At 46.4% G+C, this 18,098-nt stretch overlaps 2 protein-coding genes across 5 annotated transcripts in view; both read right to left on the bottom strand.

The window, feature by feature from the left end:
- The window catches only part of LOC135386145 (glutamate-gated chloride channel-like), a 348,962-nt gene that overhangs the window by 200,599 nt on the left and 130,265 nt on the right, over window positions 1-18,098 (bottom strand). For all 4 annotated transcript variants that reach the window (XM_064615906.1, XM_064615907.1, XM_064615908.1 and 1 more), the window contains exon 2: window positions 6,828-6,877. The gene's annotated coding sequence lies outside the window, so the exon portion shown is untranslated. The remainder of the gene's footprint in view (window positions 1-6,827; window positions 6,878-18,098) is intronic.
- Window positions 15,736-17,811, bottom strand: LOC135385034 (endothelin-converting enzyme 1-like). Its single transcript, XM_064614211.1, has one exon. It carries the CDS (start codon window positions 17,809-17,811, stop codon window positions 15,736-15,738), a length of 2,076 nt encoding a protein of 691 aa, XP_064470281.1.

Genomic DNA, 18,098 nt, shown 5'->3' with positions numbered 1-18,098 from the left:
TTCTGGTGAGATGCATCTAGGAGGATGGGGTAGAGAATGACTCCTGTACAGGTCGTGTATGCTAGTTTTTTTTTTTTTTCTTTCGAGGAAGTAAATACGGTTAATTTCACGGTGTAGCGATAGTAGCGGTATGTGAAGGTTAGATCTCATTAACGTGACGCTCGCGGTGGTGGCTATAATTGCCTGTGATAAAACGCGCAGCATATTCTGTACACGTTCTATGTCATTAACGAGTGACTTCTGGTGAGAGTCCTAAATGGCTGCGCGTACTCCAGTTTTGACCTACCCTGGGGCTTTATATACATTAAGTGCTTACAAGTGAACGTTGAGGGCTCCGTCGCCAGCGCCACTTGTACAATACTATTCCTTCAGAGCATATCTCATTCGGGGGGAGGGGGGGGGGCGGTCGAAGTAGCTTGCCGTTGTTGGCAGCACCCAAGTGGGCATCGTCACAACTACAGACAAAAAAAAAAGAAAAATATTTTGATATCTCATTCGGGGGGGGGGGGGGGAGGGGGTAATGGCAGGATAGGCTCGCCGTTGTTGGCCACACAGAAGTGGGCGTCGTCACGAGTATAGCAAAAAAAAAAAAAGAACATCAAAGAACACAAAACACAAAGAAAGGACGGACGGATGGAGAATAGAGGAGGATGAAGGATGGGGATGCGGTGAGGGTGCACGAGTTCGTCCGGGAGAGCAAAGTAGATGGGTCGTTGAGCAAGGCCTGCCTTCTGCAGAAAGAGAATAACGTTTCTTGCTTTGGCGGAACGTTCGGCAGAAGAACCAGCGGGGTAGAGGATGTCCGCTAGCGTGCCCGAGGTGGAGCGAGGGAGATTCCGGTTCCTGCGTTTTGTAGGAGCCACCATCCCCATATTGTTCATTCCTAACTCCAACTCCTCGGGATCTGTTGCGGTTTCACAATTTTCGAAAATCTAACTGCTGCTGCTAAAGGAAAATCAAGTTGCCAAATATTTATCAACCAAGTGTAAGTTATATGGTAAAAAAAAAAAAATTGCGATATTCTGCGACGCGCCTTTGGCTACACGACGACTGGTCACAAAACAACCCTAGAAATTTCTTTCGAAATTTCAAAAGACACCAGTAAATTGGGCTATTTTGTTCATCATTGAACGAAGTCTATCATATATCTTTATATATGTATGATAGACTTGTTTTCAATCGAATCGGAGACCCTAAAGGCTCATTCACATATGCGTTTCAAAAAGCGGCGCCGCCTCAGCGTTCGCGGCGCCGCCGAGAGGGGGCCTGTCACACATAGCCGAGCCGCCATCCTGAAAACGCGCTTCGTTGTTGTTGCTACGTCAAGATCGTACCGACACTTCCAACTCTCTTCCTCAAAATTTACATCGTGAAGCATGTTATCCATTTTATAATTATGGTGAAGCATTTCTGCTGGAATCATCAATCGTCGGAACGACAGACGTGACACAATAGCAGAGAAAGGACGGCAGAAGAAGCGAGACACATGTTTACCTACCGACGACCAACACACCGTCACAAACAAGTCGTATTCATTTTCGTCGATTCCGTGGTTTGCGCAAATTCCCAGCTCATCGTTGACAGCTCAGACACCAAACAACTATTGGTGAGAAGGAATTTACTCGTGCGGTAGCACCAAACACACACACACGCACAAATGACAAAAGATCCCAGCGCCGTATCGGGAGGCCCGCCGTTGCCCGCCGGCGCCAAAAGGAAGACACCTCCACCCCTCCGGGCGCTCCGATTGGCTGGATGAAAAGCGTTCGCGTTTCTGCCCTCCGAAGCTGCAGCACGGAGCGGTTCTCGAAAAGCGGCTGGAAACGCTCCGCGGCTCGCGTTTCGCGGCGCCGCGAACGCGAAACGCGTTCAAAAAACGCATGTGTGAATACAGCTTAAAGTAGCACAGAAGTCATTTTTAACACCCAGTTTTCTTCCTATAAAACTGTTAAATTTGCCAGTAAGATGCACCATGCGAAGTAATTTACCACACAGAGTCATAATTATCGCAGAAATTGAATTTAAAATACGCCGCAAAAAGCGACCGTGCGCAACGGTGGTGAAGAGCAGTACCAGCCTGTGATCTGCCTGGAACCTCGCGCTGACGCTATAAGGAGAACGCTCGCTGATTGGCCTAGAGAAATGTTGTCTGCTACTCCGCTGTCGTCTGCTACTTGGCTGTTCGGGGTTCTGATAAAGCCTTTCTCCTTGCTCGGTAATGCTTCGGCCGCTCTTTCTATCCCCAATTCTCAGGGAAAACTGGCAAAACAGGTTTACGGCGGCAAAGGGACAATGCGCTGACCCCCACTGACCGGCAAACCAGAACGAGTCTCCTTATGCCGTCATCGGTGACGTGCCACCATACCTCCTCATCCTCGTTATAGCTTGAGTGGCGAGTTAAGGGTGAAGGCGCGGAGCTATGTTTATGTGAGTTTTTTTCTGGGAAACAAATTGCACACATCAAAACCTTTCGCGCTATTCGGTATAATGACACACACACTTTCATCAGATGTCTTAATCTGAAATTTTTTTGGATGGCCCTCTGTACTCCTTTAAGGTTCCTTGCTTGTTCGAAATTCGGTGGAACTATAGTCAGTGACAACTTACGTCCTACAATTAGGACCGCCCACTCATCCGTGGAATGCTACGGCGCTTGGCTATCAGCCTTTGCACGACGTCCCCGCTTCACGATGTAGTGCCATCCTCCCGTCGCTCTCGCTCTCTCCCCCGGTCCCCACTTGGCCGTGCCGCACTACATTCGCGCGCGCGGAGCGATTCTTGTGTGGGGGCGGGGTCAAGTGTATGACTTATGTTGTCACTCACACTCTTAAAAATGAACTTCACCGCATAGCACGCAACTAGCCAACCATCACCTCGAATGATATCGTTATCTGCCCTGGGGGCTTAATCACTTCCATCGTTCGCGAGCCAACGAGGGGCGGAGCTCTCGTTAACACGAACACGTGACACGTTTCACGTGACGCGTGACGCGCTTTTTTTCGTTAACGGGACAAAGGCGTAATCTCTTGCTCGCGCAACGACCGACGGTGTCGTCTGCGTAACGAATGTGTTCACGTGCTCACAAGCTTCATTGCCTACATGGCTCATGATCTAACGAGGCGCGAGGCACTCGGGACCTCGAGCACGTGGTGTATGACGCGCTTTTTTCGTTAAAGTGACAGGGGCGTAATCTCTCGGTCCAGTTACGATCAAATTAGATCGTTTGCCTAACGAGTGGGTCTACCCACTCGTTAGAATGTGAAACATCTTCATTTGGAGATTTGCAGAAACGGAATTTCTGCAGAAACGAACATGTATTGCTCCACGACTGTGTACAAAATGACATGTTCTCCCTTTCATCGTATTAACACCAGTGGTTACACGAGGCCTGTCAGATATTCTCGAGAAGATGCAGATGAAGACGAGAAAGAAGACGAAGAAGTGACAACGACAAGCCATAGACAAACCATAGACAAACCATGCGAGCAATCCAAACAAAATTAAACAACCTCATTGGTCGACAAGATTACAGCCTCGTTGGCAGCTGTAGTTGGTTCAGGGCGGTGACATCACAACACGTAACGGCTCGTTACGAGCACGATAGCCTCAACGAAGAAGCTAAACGAGGAGCAGGGATTGTGCCACAGCAGGGCGTCGATATGTTTCTTCGTTTCGATATTCGTAACGACACGCTGACGTTGAAGCTGCCCAAGAAAGATGGCGGAGTGATTCTTCGCTTGGGCGACCACACAAGCAGCTAACTGTGCCCCATGGTCGTGACGGCGTCAGGATGCCTTTCAACTGGACGAGACAGATTCTGTAAAGTTCTTCCGTCCGCCAAGAAAAGCTCTCCGCACCGTTTGTGAGGACTTGTGACCGTGTACTTCAATCCGTCTTGATAGCTACGGGTGTTGTGATGAACAACAAAGGCGAAATGGATGCATATAGTCGTGTCTCTTTAATAGTACATTGCGGACATAGTGTTGATGTAGCAATGAAAGGAAGAGCAAAGGATTCTGTGGATTTTCTGAGGTCGATTGTCTTGAATAGTTTCATAACGTTCTCTTGCTTCGCGCTGCTAACATGGAATTAAAACAGTTCACTGACGTTCTGTTCAAGCTCACTAGAAAAATGTTGCACTGCGAATTTATTTTATTTTAGGCGTCAGGATGCCTTTCAACTGGACCAGATAGATTTTGTAAAGTTGTTCCGTCCGGGAAGAAATGCTGTTCGCACTGTTTATGAAGCCTGACTGTAAGGTTGCGCGTTGTACTTCCATGCTTGAAGAAAAAGTTACATAAAGTTAATGAAATAAGTGTACACGTTGAGGAGAACGGGCGGCCTCCTCCTCTTTCTTCTTTTGATACTTCTGATACCACTACGTCTTTCCTTTCTGGTCTCGGACTCCCACGTGAACTAGAACTCAGCACACACTAGTTCTCGTATCATACTTAAGACAATTCTCACCCGACACCATCGTCAGGGTATGAAAATGATTTACATTTTTTTGCGTGTAGCTCGACGATTATCCTTACAGTGATGTACATGTTTGTTAATTATTTTCACACGACTAGCGAGCCATATATTGAGACGGGAAGAAAAAGAAGATGACGAACGAGCCTGGGAACGAACATTGGAACGCAATGAGCATGTATGAGAGCACGAGAATGCGAGCTATCGGAACAAATGAAACAGTCCTATTGGTCAGCGAAGATGCAGCCTCGCTGCCAGCCTGCTCTTCGCTCAATGCGATGACATCACAACACGTGAGCACTCGCAACGTGCAAAATAACCACAAAGAAGAAGCTTCACGAGGAGCAGAGATTGCGACCACGCAAAGCATCGATAAAGTTGCTCGTTTCGTTAGCCTGAACGACTCGTTCAGCTGTCTCGTGCCGTTAAGTTGAACGTGTGAAACGATTAAGCCCCCTGATTTGTTGGAAACGGGAGGCGTACGCCTTTTCTGTGACACTTATGCTGTTCATAATTGTCACAGAAAAGGCGTACGCCTCCTGTTTTCAGCAAATCAGGGCAGATAACGATATCATTCGAGATGATGGTTGGGTAGCTACGCGCTCTACGGTGAAGTTCATTTTTAAGAGTGCACTACAGCCACTATAGTTTCAGGTTTAGAGGCGCAAGGAAGAAATTGTGTGATGTACCCTAAGGTTCGACTGGCTGTTAACAACGTACTCCATACCTTCGTCACGACTAGTTCCATGATGATTAGACGGGTTAGTCCCTCATTAATATATTATTACCCAATCTGTGTAACATATACATCGTCGTCTGGTCGAGGTCGAATCTGCTGGTTCGCGCTGTTCGATGAACTTTCAAATTTCTGTACAGATTCGCCAAGGGTCTGCACCATTCTTATGAAAAGTAAAAAATTGCGTTATTGATATATCTCTTATTGAAATTTGAATTTGAAATACAATGTTAATAATGCGCAGCACGCACAGGGAAATCTGAAAGACGTTTGCTTGTGCAACGTCGCCGCACCACGATCGTTCGCTAGGTGGTGCCTGTATTTTCTAAGTTCTCCATCAGACTAGCCAAAGCTCAAATTAATACACTTTGATTAACTAAATAGACTTACAGTGTCATATGATAGACACAACGTCAATACGTGGCAGCTTTTCGAGTTCCAGCTTGTGTTTCCAAATTCGAAAAAAAAAAAAAAAAAGACGCATGTGCAGTGCAGTCGAACCTCGGCGAGCTTTTTAATTTCCCGGATGATAGTTCGAATTTTGCTCACTTTTTTTTCGAATGCGGACATCGACAAGTTCGTGACGTCACTATCGAGAACTACTACTGTGCTGGAAGAAGAAAGTCACTGAATAGGCTAGCCAGCTGTAGGACTTGAACCCACATCCCATGTACATGCTGCTGCTGATGATGATTGAGGTTTCATGGCGCACAAGCAACTGAGGCTATAGACATCCCATGTACTTCCCATCATACACTATAGTGCTGCAACTTACCAGACAAAGTGTCCAGCGGCCCACGAAGAACTTTCGAAATGGTTTCTCAACAACGAGTTCGGCCATAAAGCCGTCAAATTAATTAGCTCATTCTTTTTTCAGGAAAGTCGTCACCTCATTAGCACAATTAACATAAAAAAAGTCACTAAAGTAAATTCTACGTCTAAAACCTCGCGAACCTCTCGAGCGGAGGAGAAAAAACAAAACAGAAATGAATTACCACTTCGTTCTTTCTTTCCATTTTTTTTTTTTTTTGAGGCCTCGCATTTCCACTCACAAAGTACTGGCATCGTACAACAACTGACATTGGCTGACAAGTACTGACATCGTACGACAAGTACTGACCGTGCTACAGAGCATAGACAGACTGAAGAATTCAAGTACAAACATTACGTGCCAATATTCGAACGGTCATATCATAGAAGCATACGTGTCAGAAATCACGTTTGGCACAACGATGTGTTCACACACGTTTTTAAGCAAGCGCTATTACGTACAATAACGCCGGCTAAAGCGCCTGCTTTCTTATTTCTTAGATACCGTCCTGTTAGAGCAAACATCTGTCGAGAATGGTTGTTATAAATGTTATCAGTCTACCCCTACCCCGCAACAGGCAACACACTAACAGAATCTTACTCCAGGAAACATCTTTGTTCTCTTCTGTACCTAGCAATACATCATCAGGGTTTTCGCGAATAATTCATGTTTTCCTCAGGCGGGAAATCAAACAATGGCACCCACTTTCGCGTTGGAGCTTCAACAGACCTTTCCTTTCACGCTCGCACAGAATAAATAGCGAAGATATTGCGCACATAAATATAAAAGTACAAGAAAGGACTGTACCTCTTCCACCAGCCTGAGGGCCAACGCTGCCTGTTCCTAGAAAGCAGCGCCTGTGGATAAAAGAAAAAAGGGAAAACGAGTTAGCAAGACTCATACAGACGTCGGAAATATCGTTTGTCTGAAGTGAAGTGGGATGCTCGATCATAAGGTTGACCTCTTTAGATAGGTCCATGTACCATTTGATACCAAATAGCAATTCGTAGCCCTAATCATAATACAAATAATAAAGCAATTGTATTGCTGCTGAAGCCTCAGGAGCCGTCGATGTTTCGAACAAAGCCTGTTCTTCTGTCTCGTATAGAAGAAGGCTTCTACTTCAATCCATTTTCACCAGTTTGCTGGGGAAGGGGGGGGGGGCGTAAAGTTAAGTTTGCTCGGGGAGAGGGAAAAGGGAGGACGGAAAAGGGGAAAACGGTTGTATCAGTTATGATGCCTACCAGTTTGCTGGATTTTCTACTTTTTCGTGCAGGGAAGCAAGGTGTGTTCTATGTTTATTCAGGATATCACACAGTGGTAATTCCTCCACGCGGTTGACCCCGCACTGTCCTTTAGTATGCCAAGCAGATGTCCCCGTCACGTCAAGTCCCTTGCGTGGAGTGCAGCTGAACGTCGCCTTACACCCCTTTGTTCCACTACAGTTTGGGCTTCCGCAACTCAATGCTGTGCACAACCTGCGCTGTCACGGCCACTGTTGAGTGGTGGTGGTGGTGGTGGTGATAGGGCTTGCCGTTGTCGGCCTCACGTATGTGGGCGACGTCACGACTCACGTCCTGGGGGAATGTGCGTCCTGGGCCGACTTCTAAGGGAACTGTGCCGACATATGTCTGAAAGCGTCTGAGGAAAACCCAGGAAAAACCCCAGACAGCACAGCCGGCACCGGGATTCGAACCCGGGTACCTCCCAGTCTCCACGTTGAGCCACTGTTGAGTACATTCTTATGGTCTGCCAAAGCTTCACCAATGAACGACGAATACTTATGCGTAAACTGGAAACCATCGACAGGAGACCATTCAGCACATCCAAGATACTTGGACCTTGGCGCAATCCTGCTCATCAGCGCCTGGCTCTTCGATCGTTTACGACTCTTCTCACAGCCACCGGCCTACTGGACGAGCTCTAAGCCGTTGCCCGGATACCTTCGTGGGCGTTCCATCACTACCACCACCACTTTCGAGGGTGTGCCATCCTCACTCATCAAATCATATCAACCCACACGCTCTGGGTTAGTGTCCCGCTGCTTAAGCGAGGAAACGCCCTATCACATCATCATTCATAGTTAGGGTTCCTCGTTTTCGGCGGTTATAAGTTTTTAAACCTCACGAAACGCGGGGAAAAAAATGAGCGCGAAGCCATATTACAGTGATGCAAATTTGAATTGGCTTATAACGCCGTGACACAACAGGATGCTTTCTCTTTGTCACCCAACTTCAACCAGCCTCGTAACACTCCGGAAAAAAATTTAATCGCCGAAAACGAGAAACCCTATTCATAATTTGATTGTTGTTGTTGTCACGGTCTACTTCCGCCTTGCCACGGTCATCTCCATCTTTTTGTTTACGTCCTACTTGCTCTTCCGAAGTTTTGCGTATCATCCCGAGCAGCACAATGTACTGAAAGTCGAGTGCAATAGGGGTAGACGGGTAGGTGGAAGACCTTGAACAGGCTCTTGAAACTAAGGAACATTGATAAAACACATACGGTCCACCCCTATTGCACTCGACTTTCAGTACATTATGCTGCTTGGGATCTCATCGCTGCGCCTCACGTCTGTAGGATACGACAACATAACTGTGTCGCATCTTAAACTTGTCAAAACATTTATCTCCCCTGTCTTGTCGCACATTGACAATATTGCTTTCCAACAAGGTACATTTCCCTCAGCGCTGAAAAAGGCTGTTGTGGTACCTATTTATAAAAAAAGGGAACGTCTCCTCTATAAAACAGCTATAGGGCAGTCTCTACGTCACCTGCGGTTAGTAAAGTTTTTGGAAGGTTAATTCATGATCGCGTAATGAATTATCTACAATTATTCAACATATTATGCCCTCAGCAATATGGATTTCGTAGCGGTTTACTGCGACTGCACTTATAAATTTTGTAGAACGTATTCAGCAATCCATTGACTCGGCAGTGTGGCTTTATCTGTTTTCGTCGACCTATCCAAAGCTTTCGGTTGTGTAATCCACCATAAACCATATATATATTCTCTTGTATAAGTTAGCTAATTGTGGAATATGTGGACCTTACAACCTCCTATGTAGTTATTTGAATGACCGTATACAGGGGGTTAAATTTAATGGTGTGTTCTCATCTTCCGTCCTTAATGTTGGTGTACCACAGGGTTCCATCCTGGGCCCGCTTCTTTTCTTAACGTATATAAATGACCTCCCAAACCATATACTTTATTCCAATGTTTCCTTATAGGCGGACGATACTGCCCTATTTATATCACAGGACAAAATACCCAAGAGTTAATTGGAAAGTTCCAGATTGATCTGGACATCCTAAATAAATGGTGTCTTAATAATTGCTTAAAACTAAATTCCGACAAAATTGTTTGTCTGTCATTTCATTCTCCTCAACGTAACGTAGCTTCTTTGACGCAACTTTCCCAGTTCGGTGCCCCACTTAGCTATACTAACGAGGCCAAATTCCTTGGCGTTGTGCCTGATGAGCACCTGCGCTTTTAGCCTACATGTAAGGCTGATCTAAAAAAAAATTCTTATTGTATCAGCGTACTTGCTAGAACACCACAATATTTTCCCCGATCAGTACTTCTCAATTCGTATTTTGCTTTTGTTCATTCACACTTCACGTATTGTGCTCCTGTCTGGGACCTTTCTTACCTGACACATATTCGTGCCTTACAGGTTTTGCAATATCGTGCCATAAAAATCTTATTTAGACTACCATATCTGTTTCCTGTAACTTCCGTGTTGAATAGTCTTAGAATACTAAATGTTCACCAAGTAATCTCACATGATATACTAACCATTGCTCGCTCATTACACGCTCTCTAGTGTCAGAAATGCTGAGTTACGTCATAGCGGGGCAGTAGCGGTCGGTCTATTCAATCTTCCAACAGTAAGAACCAATTATGGTAAATATTCATCTCTTTTCCGCAGCGTGAGCCAATGGAATCGATTGTTGCCTGAAATAAGAATCATTGTAAACCCTAGGGCCTGTAAAGCTCGAACTAGAACCCATCTGTTGGATACCTAGCAACCACTACATACATCACTTTCTAATCTAAAAATAATCTGTGTGTACTTCATCATATTTATAATTCAGTTCCGACTTAATGCTCACGTATGTGATATGGATTTATTAATCTGCGGGTGCACTGTTTGTGGTCTTATGTCTGCATTATGGATGACACTTTATAGGGTAGTCCTGTCCCCCTGGGTCCTCGACCTGTATATAAATGTCCATGTGTATTTTAATTCTATGTGACAATAAAATTCACAAATACAAATCACGATTCATACTGATTAATTGGAAAAAGAAATATATGAAGATGTCAGTACCGACAAAGTGCAATGTTCGCCACAACGCTACATTTCAAGCAAAGGCTGATATCACAGTATCCGGTCCAGTACTTGAATTGTGGAGTGGACGCTACATTGAGACGAAGTCTGTGAAGGAGGGACGTGAAGTAGCCTGGTAAACGCGGTTTGGAACTGAAAAAGACAAATTTGGATCCACCGAATACACGCGAAACCAGTCAGTGATGTCCCGACTCCAATGCTGCCGAGCCTGTGGCTGGATTAGCTTAGACAAAAGTGACCTCCTTTCTCCTCTCGACAGCACAACTAGCACGACTGTCCGCAACCCCAACCCAGAGATGTCCAAGAGACGTAAAAACGGGCAGGGGCCAACTGATGAATAAGCCCGGTTAATGAGACTAGAGTAGAAAAGTCCGCAGACCAAATATACCACGGCCCTCAACTCAATGCACGCTGTAACCTGTTGGCAAGCAGTACCGTCGCTTGTATTATCACCAGCTCCATTAGAATGTGCGCATACCAGACCATGTAGTACAGAGGTGTCCATATGGGCGGATAATTTTAGGTGAGTCTTTCAAAGAAAGCACGTTGTCCTTTCGGAAGCAACGAAACAGAGAACAAAAAGCAGTTGCAGATAATCATGTCTAAATGTTCTCAATATCATCGTCAAACCAATGAACGTACTCACCAATTCAATCATAAGCTCGCAGGCATGTACATTGCGAAAATGAGCAAAGGAAAAAAAAAGAATATAACACAGGACGAGCTCGTCATATTTCCCTATAACTCGGCGGTACGGCGAGATTCATCCCCTTTCGTCTCGTTCACTGTCGAGGGCCACTGCGCCGACACCCTGACCCCATATGCACAAGATGCCGACCACTACCTTACTTTCGCCGGTGCTACATGTCGTACCAGGAGTGACAACATCTATCCCACTACCACTACCGCACGTGAAACTACGCTATATACGACGAGCATTACCGGCACGGTCGTCTGGGTCTCTGTACGGTTCCACACTCCTACCCAATGCGAAATGTTTATACGCCGCTATGTAGGGCTTCACCGTTCCCTGCACCAAACTTCGGACGTTAATTACATTGTTGAACCCGGTCATACGCCTTCCGATCGCCAGGGCGGAGAGCTTCGAAACAGCATACGTGACCCGTATGAACACTTCCTCTGCTCGTAGTCAAGTACAGGTCCCGACAAAAGTTTACAGAACACGCGAGCGGTGTATTTTCTCCTCGGTACGACACCCTAGCGGCAAGCGGAAGCTGGCGAAATCAGGCCAGTTCACTGCCTCAGAGGGGTGGACGACTCCGCTCTTAGCGACACACAGCGGGGGTTTCTGTATGATTACTGTTGTATGTGCCCGCGAAGTGAGTTGGATTTAACTGTCGTGCTCGTCAACAACTCGTGACTCACGTCAGTTGTTTATCTATCAATCAATTATCAATGTCCGCGTCAATTGTTTATGAGCACGTCACGCGTCGTCCATAATAAAGCGACTGTTTACCAGATACCTTTCTTTCTCTTGTCTACATATCATGGCTTTCCAATAAAGGCAATACACTGTAAAGTGTTGCCACTATGATTCATCCTTGTTATCACGATGATAGCGGCGAGCTCCCGTCTCAACAATCGTTGAATCACGTGTTGTTGGCGAGCACAACAGTAAAATCCAAGTCGCTTTGCGGGCACATACAACAGTAATCATACCGAAACTCCCGCTGTGTGTCGCTAAGAGCGCAGTCGTCCACCCCTCTGAGTCAGTGAACTGGCCTGATTCGCCAGCTTCCGCTTGCCGCTAGGGTGTCGTACCGAGGAGAAAATACACCGCTCGTGTGTTCCGTAAACTTTTGTCGGGACCTGTACAATACCACATTACGCTGCCACATTGGCTCCTCTCCAATGCGGAGGAAAACAAGAGGTTTAGCAAAGCGTAGAAGTTTCACGATAACGTTTCTGGAAACATGATAAGCCAATAGCGACATTGCTTTGGAATGGGTGACATCACGTTGCTGATATCTAATTGGCAGACAGCAATACGGAATCGGAATCGGAGGGCGCTCCCGATTTCCTAACCCTGACCCTAGCAAAACACCATCGCCATCCATCGACAACCGCCATCCTCAGCCTCTCGCTCTTGCTGCCAACTGACGGTCAGCGGTAACTGCAGAGAATAAAGAGTAAACAACGAGAGCGAGCAGAGGATGGCTACATGACAAACCCGAACACGTAAGCCTCCAAATGCTCAGGAATCGATTAATATTTCATTTCTCGAGAAGAGATACGCCCTCTTGTCTTGCAATATAGGTTTTCCTTCTAGCATCCTGAACTCAACCGCCGATCTGCGTGGTTTGCATTTTTTGATGTTGTTGTTGTTTCCTTGGCATACAGTGTATATGACTTTGATGATACGTCCATGTTTTAGGGTCATACAAAAGCATTGCATGTTACATTTTTTGTTGCATGTTTTTCCATAGAACTAACGTTTCAACTGGCAGGACGTCCGCATAGGCGAAGAGTGTCTTATGATAGATCATTTTGCAGTGTCCAGCCCACGGGAGGTTGGTTTCGGTGTTCTTCTGGTGAAGCAAGGGTGCATGGCGAAAGATGAAGTATGAGGTACCGCTGGTAACGCCCTGGCGCATGCGCGAGGACTCCGTGAGCTTCGCACGCGCCATAGACGCCTAGCCAACCCAGTGGGTGACGGCAGTGTAATGGGTAACCAGTAGCGCGTATAGCAGAAGCAGTAGCCGTGTGCTTTGTTATAAATTGTCGAAGGAGAACAGCTCAGTAGCTATAGAATGCTTCGGAAAGTGACGACAATAGATGAAGCGTACATCACAGATGACAAGATTGTGTTCTGTACCGCTTGCACCAAAGAGGTTAGATGAACTTTCTTTCGGTTTCTCTCTTTTGCAGTGAAATATTTAGTTGTTCGAATTATTGATTTACGCAGTGTGCACGCAGAATCTATGCACACAGAAGTTTCAGTTGCAACAACCTCTGTGTCCCAAACGCATCTCAACGGAAAGGAAGTTCAGTCCGGGCTGGAGCAGCAACTCCTAACTCAGCCTTGAACATCCGGTGCAAAATTTGACGAATTCGCGAATGACTTGTCCAAGGCCCCTAGTTGCAGCCAATGGAAGAAACTGGAGAACGAAACCTTGCGCAAGTTCCTAGAGAGGTATGTACATGAAAAGCAACATTCCTAACGAGTCCACTCTGAGGAAAGGTTATCCGCCGTCGCTGTACGAATCCGTGCTCAGCAGCGTGGGAATCGAAATCGATGAGGACCCCTATTGGGTTGCTCTTGATGAAACCACCGACGTCTGCGGACGTGATGGGGCGAATATCATCATAAGAAGGTTGTCCACCAATGGGTGTGTCTCTCCCCCTCTCGTAGCCTGCAAAGTGCTAGAGAAAGTGAACCATTCGACAGTTGCAAAGTTTGTCGACGACGCATGGCGGATGCTCTGACCAAGTGGAAACGGCAATAATTTCCGTCTACTTTTGACGGACGCAGCAGCGTATACACTCTAAAAACAGGAGGCCCCTTAAGGCAGACTCACTTCTTAAGAAGTCTACGGGGAATTTTTGTTCGCAGGGTTCTCATAGAACCTCGCTAAATTTCCACACGAAACAGGTACAGGCGTGTTCACCTTGAGTTTATCGAGGGAATGACGTATTTTTGAAGGCCTGATGCGATCCACTGATTTTTTGGCGAATTAAAGTTTGTCAAATTTTCAATACATGGGAGTCTATGGGAGACGCAACAAGATCGCTTCTCTCGACACCCCCGCCCGCGATATTTGGGCCAAAATGGTGTCATTCCCTACAGTAACGGTTGGGGAACTGATTGCAGTCAACAAATTTGACAAGCTTACTGCAGTTTCCTAGATCCCTGCGAATGAAAATAATGGCTTTGTGGTTTGCTAGCATGTCTTCCAAGCTGGCGCCGATTACATTACTTCCTTAAAGCGCGGGAGGAAAGCAAAGCGAAGTAAAGAATTTTGCGACGGTGCGGCCAACTTTCTCCGGAAGCGAACGGTAACTGGACCGCATGAGCCCGCCGGTGCTTTACGAAAACATTATTCATATTACTTGCTTGGCGCACGCGCTCAACAGAGTGGCAGAAGTAGTTCGTACATTTGCTGCAATGACCTCCAACATATCGTCCGTAAAGAAAGTATTCTTGAAAGCCCCGTTTCGGTGTCAGCTCTACAGAGAGCATATCGAATCTGCCGCTGTCCCCTGAACCTGTCATCGCTCTCTGGGAAACGTGGTTAAAAGCTGTGGAATATATATGTGTGTGTACACATATGATGTCTACACATATTCTTGTATATATATATATATTATTGTGTATTACTTAATCTGAACCCTTTTGAAGTGTAGATACAGAGTGCTCCACGAGAGGATATGTCCTTAAATTCCTAATAATATGCTTAATTTCATGAAATTATGAAACTACTTGGAACACACTAATACATACCTTTGTCACAGATTGAGTCTGTTCGCATTCGTGTCACGCATTAATTAACCTATTTTTGTTAAGTGAACTTGCACATTAGCCAAGAAAAGGTAGCATTTTTATTTGTGAATTCGGAAGCCTATGGCAGTAAGCCCGTAACACACTATTCCAGTCAGAACCGGAAATTTTACAGCCTAAAATCCGTCACTAGGTGGAGCATGCTTGGTGAAAATTGCGTTTGCGGAACTGCCTTTATTCAGGCGAAAAGCAAAGAGCAACACAGTTTTATTCGGATCAAAGGCCTTGTCACGCGCCCCATCCTTATCAGTGGCTGGCGACTGACGACAAACACGTTGTGACAGACACAATGATAGTTTTACCCCGCAAGGGGTGCTTAAGGTAATACAAATTAAATGGAATGATATGGCCCAAAGGTGTGATTGCGGCGTGGTTTGTTTTCTTCTTGCACAGGTGGGAGGGTATTATAGAAGTCTTGTGAAAAACCTCGTGATTTTGATTGGGATAGTGTGTTAACAGTTGACACGAATGCAAAGTGGATCCGATCAAGTGTATTCCAACTTTCCAAGTAGTCAATTTTTTGAAGTAAACCCTACTTTTAGGAATTGAACAACCTGTATATAATAACATATTAAATTCAGGGCAACGGGTGTTGCGTAGCTGCATTTTGTGTCATTCAAAACAGTTTCGGTCAGTAACGCCCCTCTGGCTCTCTTGTCGTTATCGCAAGCGAACATCGCGCGAACAACACAAAACAGGCAGTCAGGGTAATGCATCCTTGTTGATACAAATCTTAACCACATAATCACTCAAATGCGCATGCAAATAACGCATAACATATCAACTATTAAAGCTCAAGGATACGTAGGCGAATATCAAGTGCGTTCCAGGAAAATAAGCTTCAAAAGAATTGGTAGCTCATCTCATTGTACATGGGCTGTCCAGGTGAGCAACTGAACGAATCCGCGAAGCCGGGAAGCTGCGGCACAAACAGGTTGCACGACTTCGTTTCCAAAATACCCGGATCGGGGGTTCGGCAATTCACAAAGCATGACACGATGTAGAAAAGTTGATTGGCAGGAACGCCCAGGGAATACCCTTGAGTGAATCCCGCCTTCTGTAGGGCTCTGTAGGCCACTCTCATGCCGACAGACTTGTAGGCCACGAAGATGATCTCTTCAGGTCGTAAGTTCACTTCGTCGAGCTGTTCGGTCACTTTCATGGCGTAGTTGTTGAACCTGCTGTAAAGCGAAGCTGGAAGTTCGGACTGTTTCATCTGCGTCATGTTACGCTTGTGAAAGTTTCCATCTATCCAGTACACGTACGCAATGAGTTGTATTATAAGGCGCCCCACGTGAGCACCGAAGGTTGCCATTTTCACCTGAAGCGGGTCGGACGCTGAAAAAAGAGGCGGAACTATTATGTGCAACAACGCAGGGATCTCGCGGGCGACCAGCAACCTGTACAGTTCCACGGATGCTATACCCGGCATGTGCACGATACGCTGCTTGGGCTGTTTTATGGAAGTCTTGAAAGCGTTGGCGTTGGACTTTGCGACCAAGAGGTACATCGTAAAAAAGGTGCCCTGCAGATTCGGTATGAAATAATAAGCCTTGTCGATGTTCTCCCACGGTATGCTCAAGTTGTACGCGTTGATTGAGAGGGATGACAACAGGCTTTCAACATAAGTCGCGGCCGAAGGGCTAACGGGACGGATGAACTCGATGACGTAGTCCTTGATCTCGTCGAACACTTCGAAAATTTCTTGCGGTTTACTGACGTAGTCGATGTCACTCTTCCATAGGGCCAGGGGCATGAGTCCCATAATCGCTTCGATGCAACGAAAATTGACGAACTTTTGAGAATTGTACGGCACGTTCATGTCGTCCATTAAACTGTCCGTGAGGTAGGTCGAAGTGAAAGGTGACAGGTACCAAACCAGGTAGGCACCGATGTAAAGTTTAAAGGTCGAAACGGCATCGGAATTCTTGAGATAATTCTTGTCAAACTTTCTCCACATGAATGGTTGAAAAATGACGATCTCATCGCTGGGCCACATCTGTGAACTGTCCGGCAAGTGACGGTTCAGAGCGATGCGCATGTCGGCATCCGACAAGTTCATATACTTGGGCTCGTACACGCTTACGTGCAGGCCTAAATCCATTTTGATGTTCTCGTGGATGGCGAATACGTCGGATATCATACGCTCGTACGACCGTCCTTTTCCACCAATCGTCTCCGCGCACCGTCGAATATAGCGGTAGCTGTTTTTGCTCTTACTTAACACCTCCAGATGGGTTATCCACTGCTGGAATTTAGCATCGAGCGTGAAGTAGAGAACATTAGCATCGGCGTTCACTGGATGCCTGCCTATAAAGAAGGACCAGATGGCTGATACGCTGTAGTCCAGAGACGCACCCACCATGGTGTCAATGGCATCAAGACGTGACGCGACAGATCTGTCCGGCCAATTGAGGTTGACGCTGCGCAAGAAAGAGCGGAGGTCATCCTCCTGGTCTGTTTGTCCTCCACACTTTAACAGGAAACGTGCTGCCTTCGCGCGGGAGTCACGTTGTTTGTCGCCAAGCCTGACGCCGGATTTGAGAATCAGAGTCTTGAGAACAGTGTCGGAGATGTAGCTCTCGTACTTGTCAACGGGCGTCGAGAAACTTTTTGCTGCCGTGGGCCACCCACCGCAGACGTAGTCGTAGAAGTTGTAGCAGGGATCCGCTGATAGGTTGATGGAAATCCGTAGGTCGCGCTTCAAGGACAGACAGGAGGGTCCATCGCAATCGTGGAGACGACGCCAGACGACGTACGGGACGCAGACATATGTGAGTGTCACAGCTACTGTCAAGAAGAGCACGAAAATCACGTACCATAAAGGTAGTCTGCGTGGTGCCTCTTCTGAATCGGATCTTCTGGTGGGGGAAGTGCTCACGGGGGAAGTGCTTACGGGGGAACCATCGTCTACCATGTTGAAGGGCTACGAGAATGCAACTGTCGCGGATCGGAGCTCGGGCAGTATTCTTCATAACATCTACTGCACCTGCTCCTCGTTGCACGGGGCACTATATATGTCATCTTTTTCTATTCATTTCGTAAGCGTCGAAAGATAAACGGTCATACACTTCTATAAAAATAGATCTCGCCCAACAAAGAGTGATGATAGGGTCGTAGAAGGTACCATGAGGTGCCACAGAGGTATGATCGAAACCGCCTTAGATATACATCAACGGAGTGGCTAGTGCGCAGAATTTAACG

Source organism: Ornithodoros turicata, chromosome 2, assembly GCF_037126465.1.
Source record: "Ornithodoros turicata isolate Travis chromosome 2, ASM3712646v1, whole genome shotgun sequence".
Lineage (NCBI taxonomy): Eukaryota > Metazoa > Arthropoda > Arachnida > Ixodida > Argasidae > Ornithodoros > Ornithodoros turicata.
The sequence above is the reverse complement of the archived record's forward strand: the minus strand, read 5'-3'. Positions and strand labels throughout refer to the sequence as shown.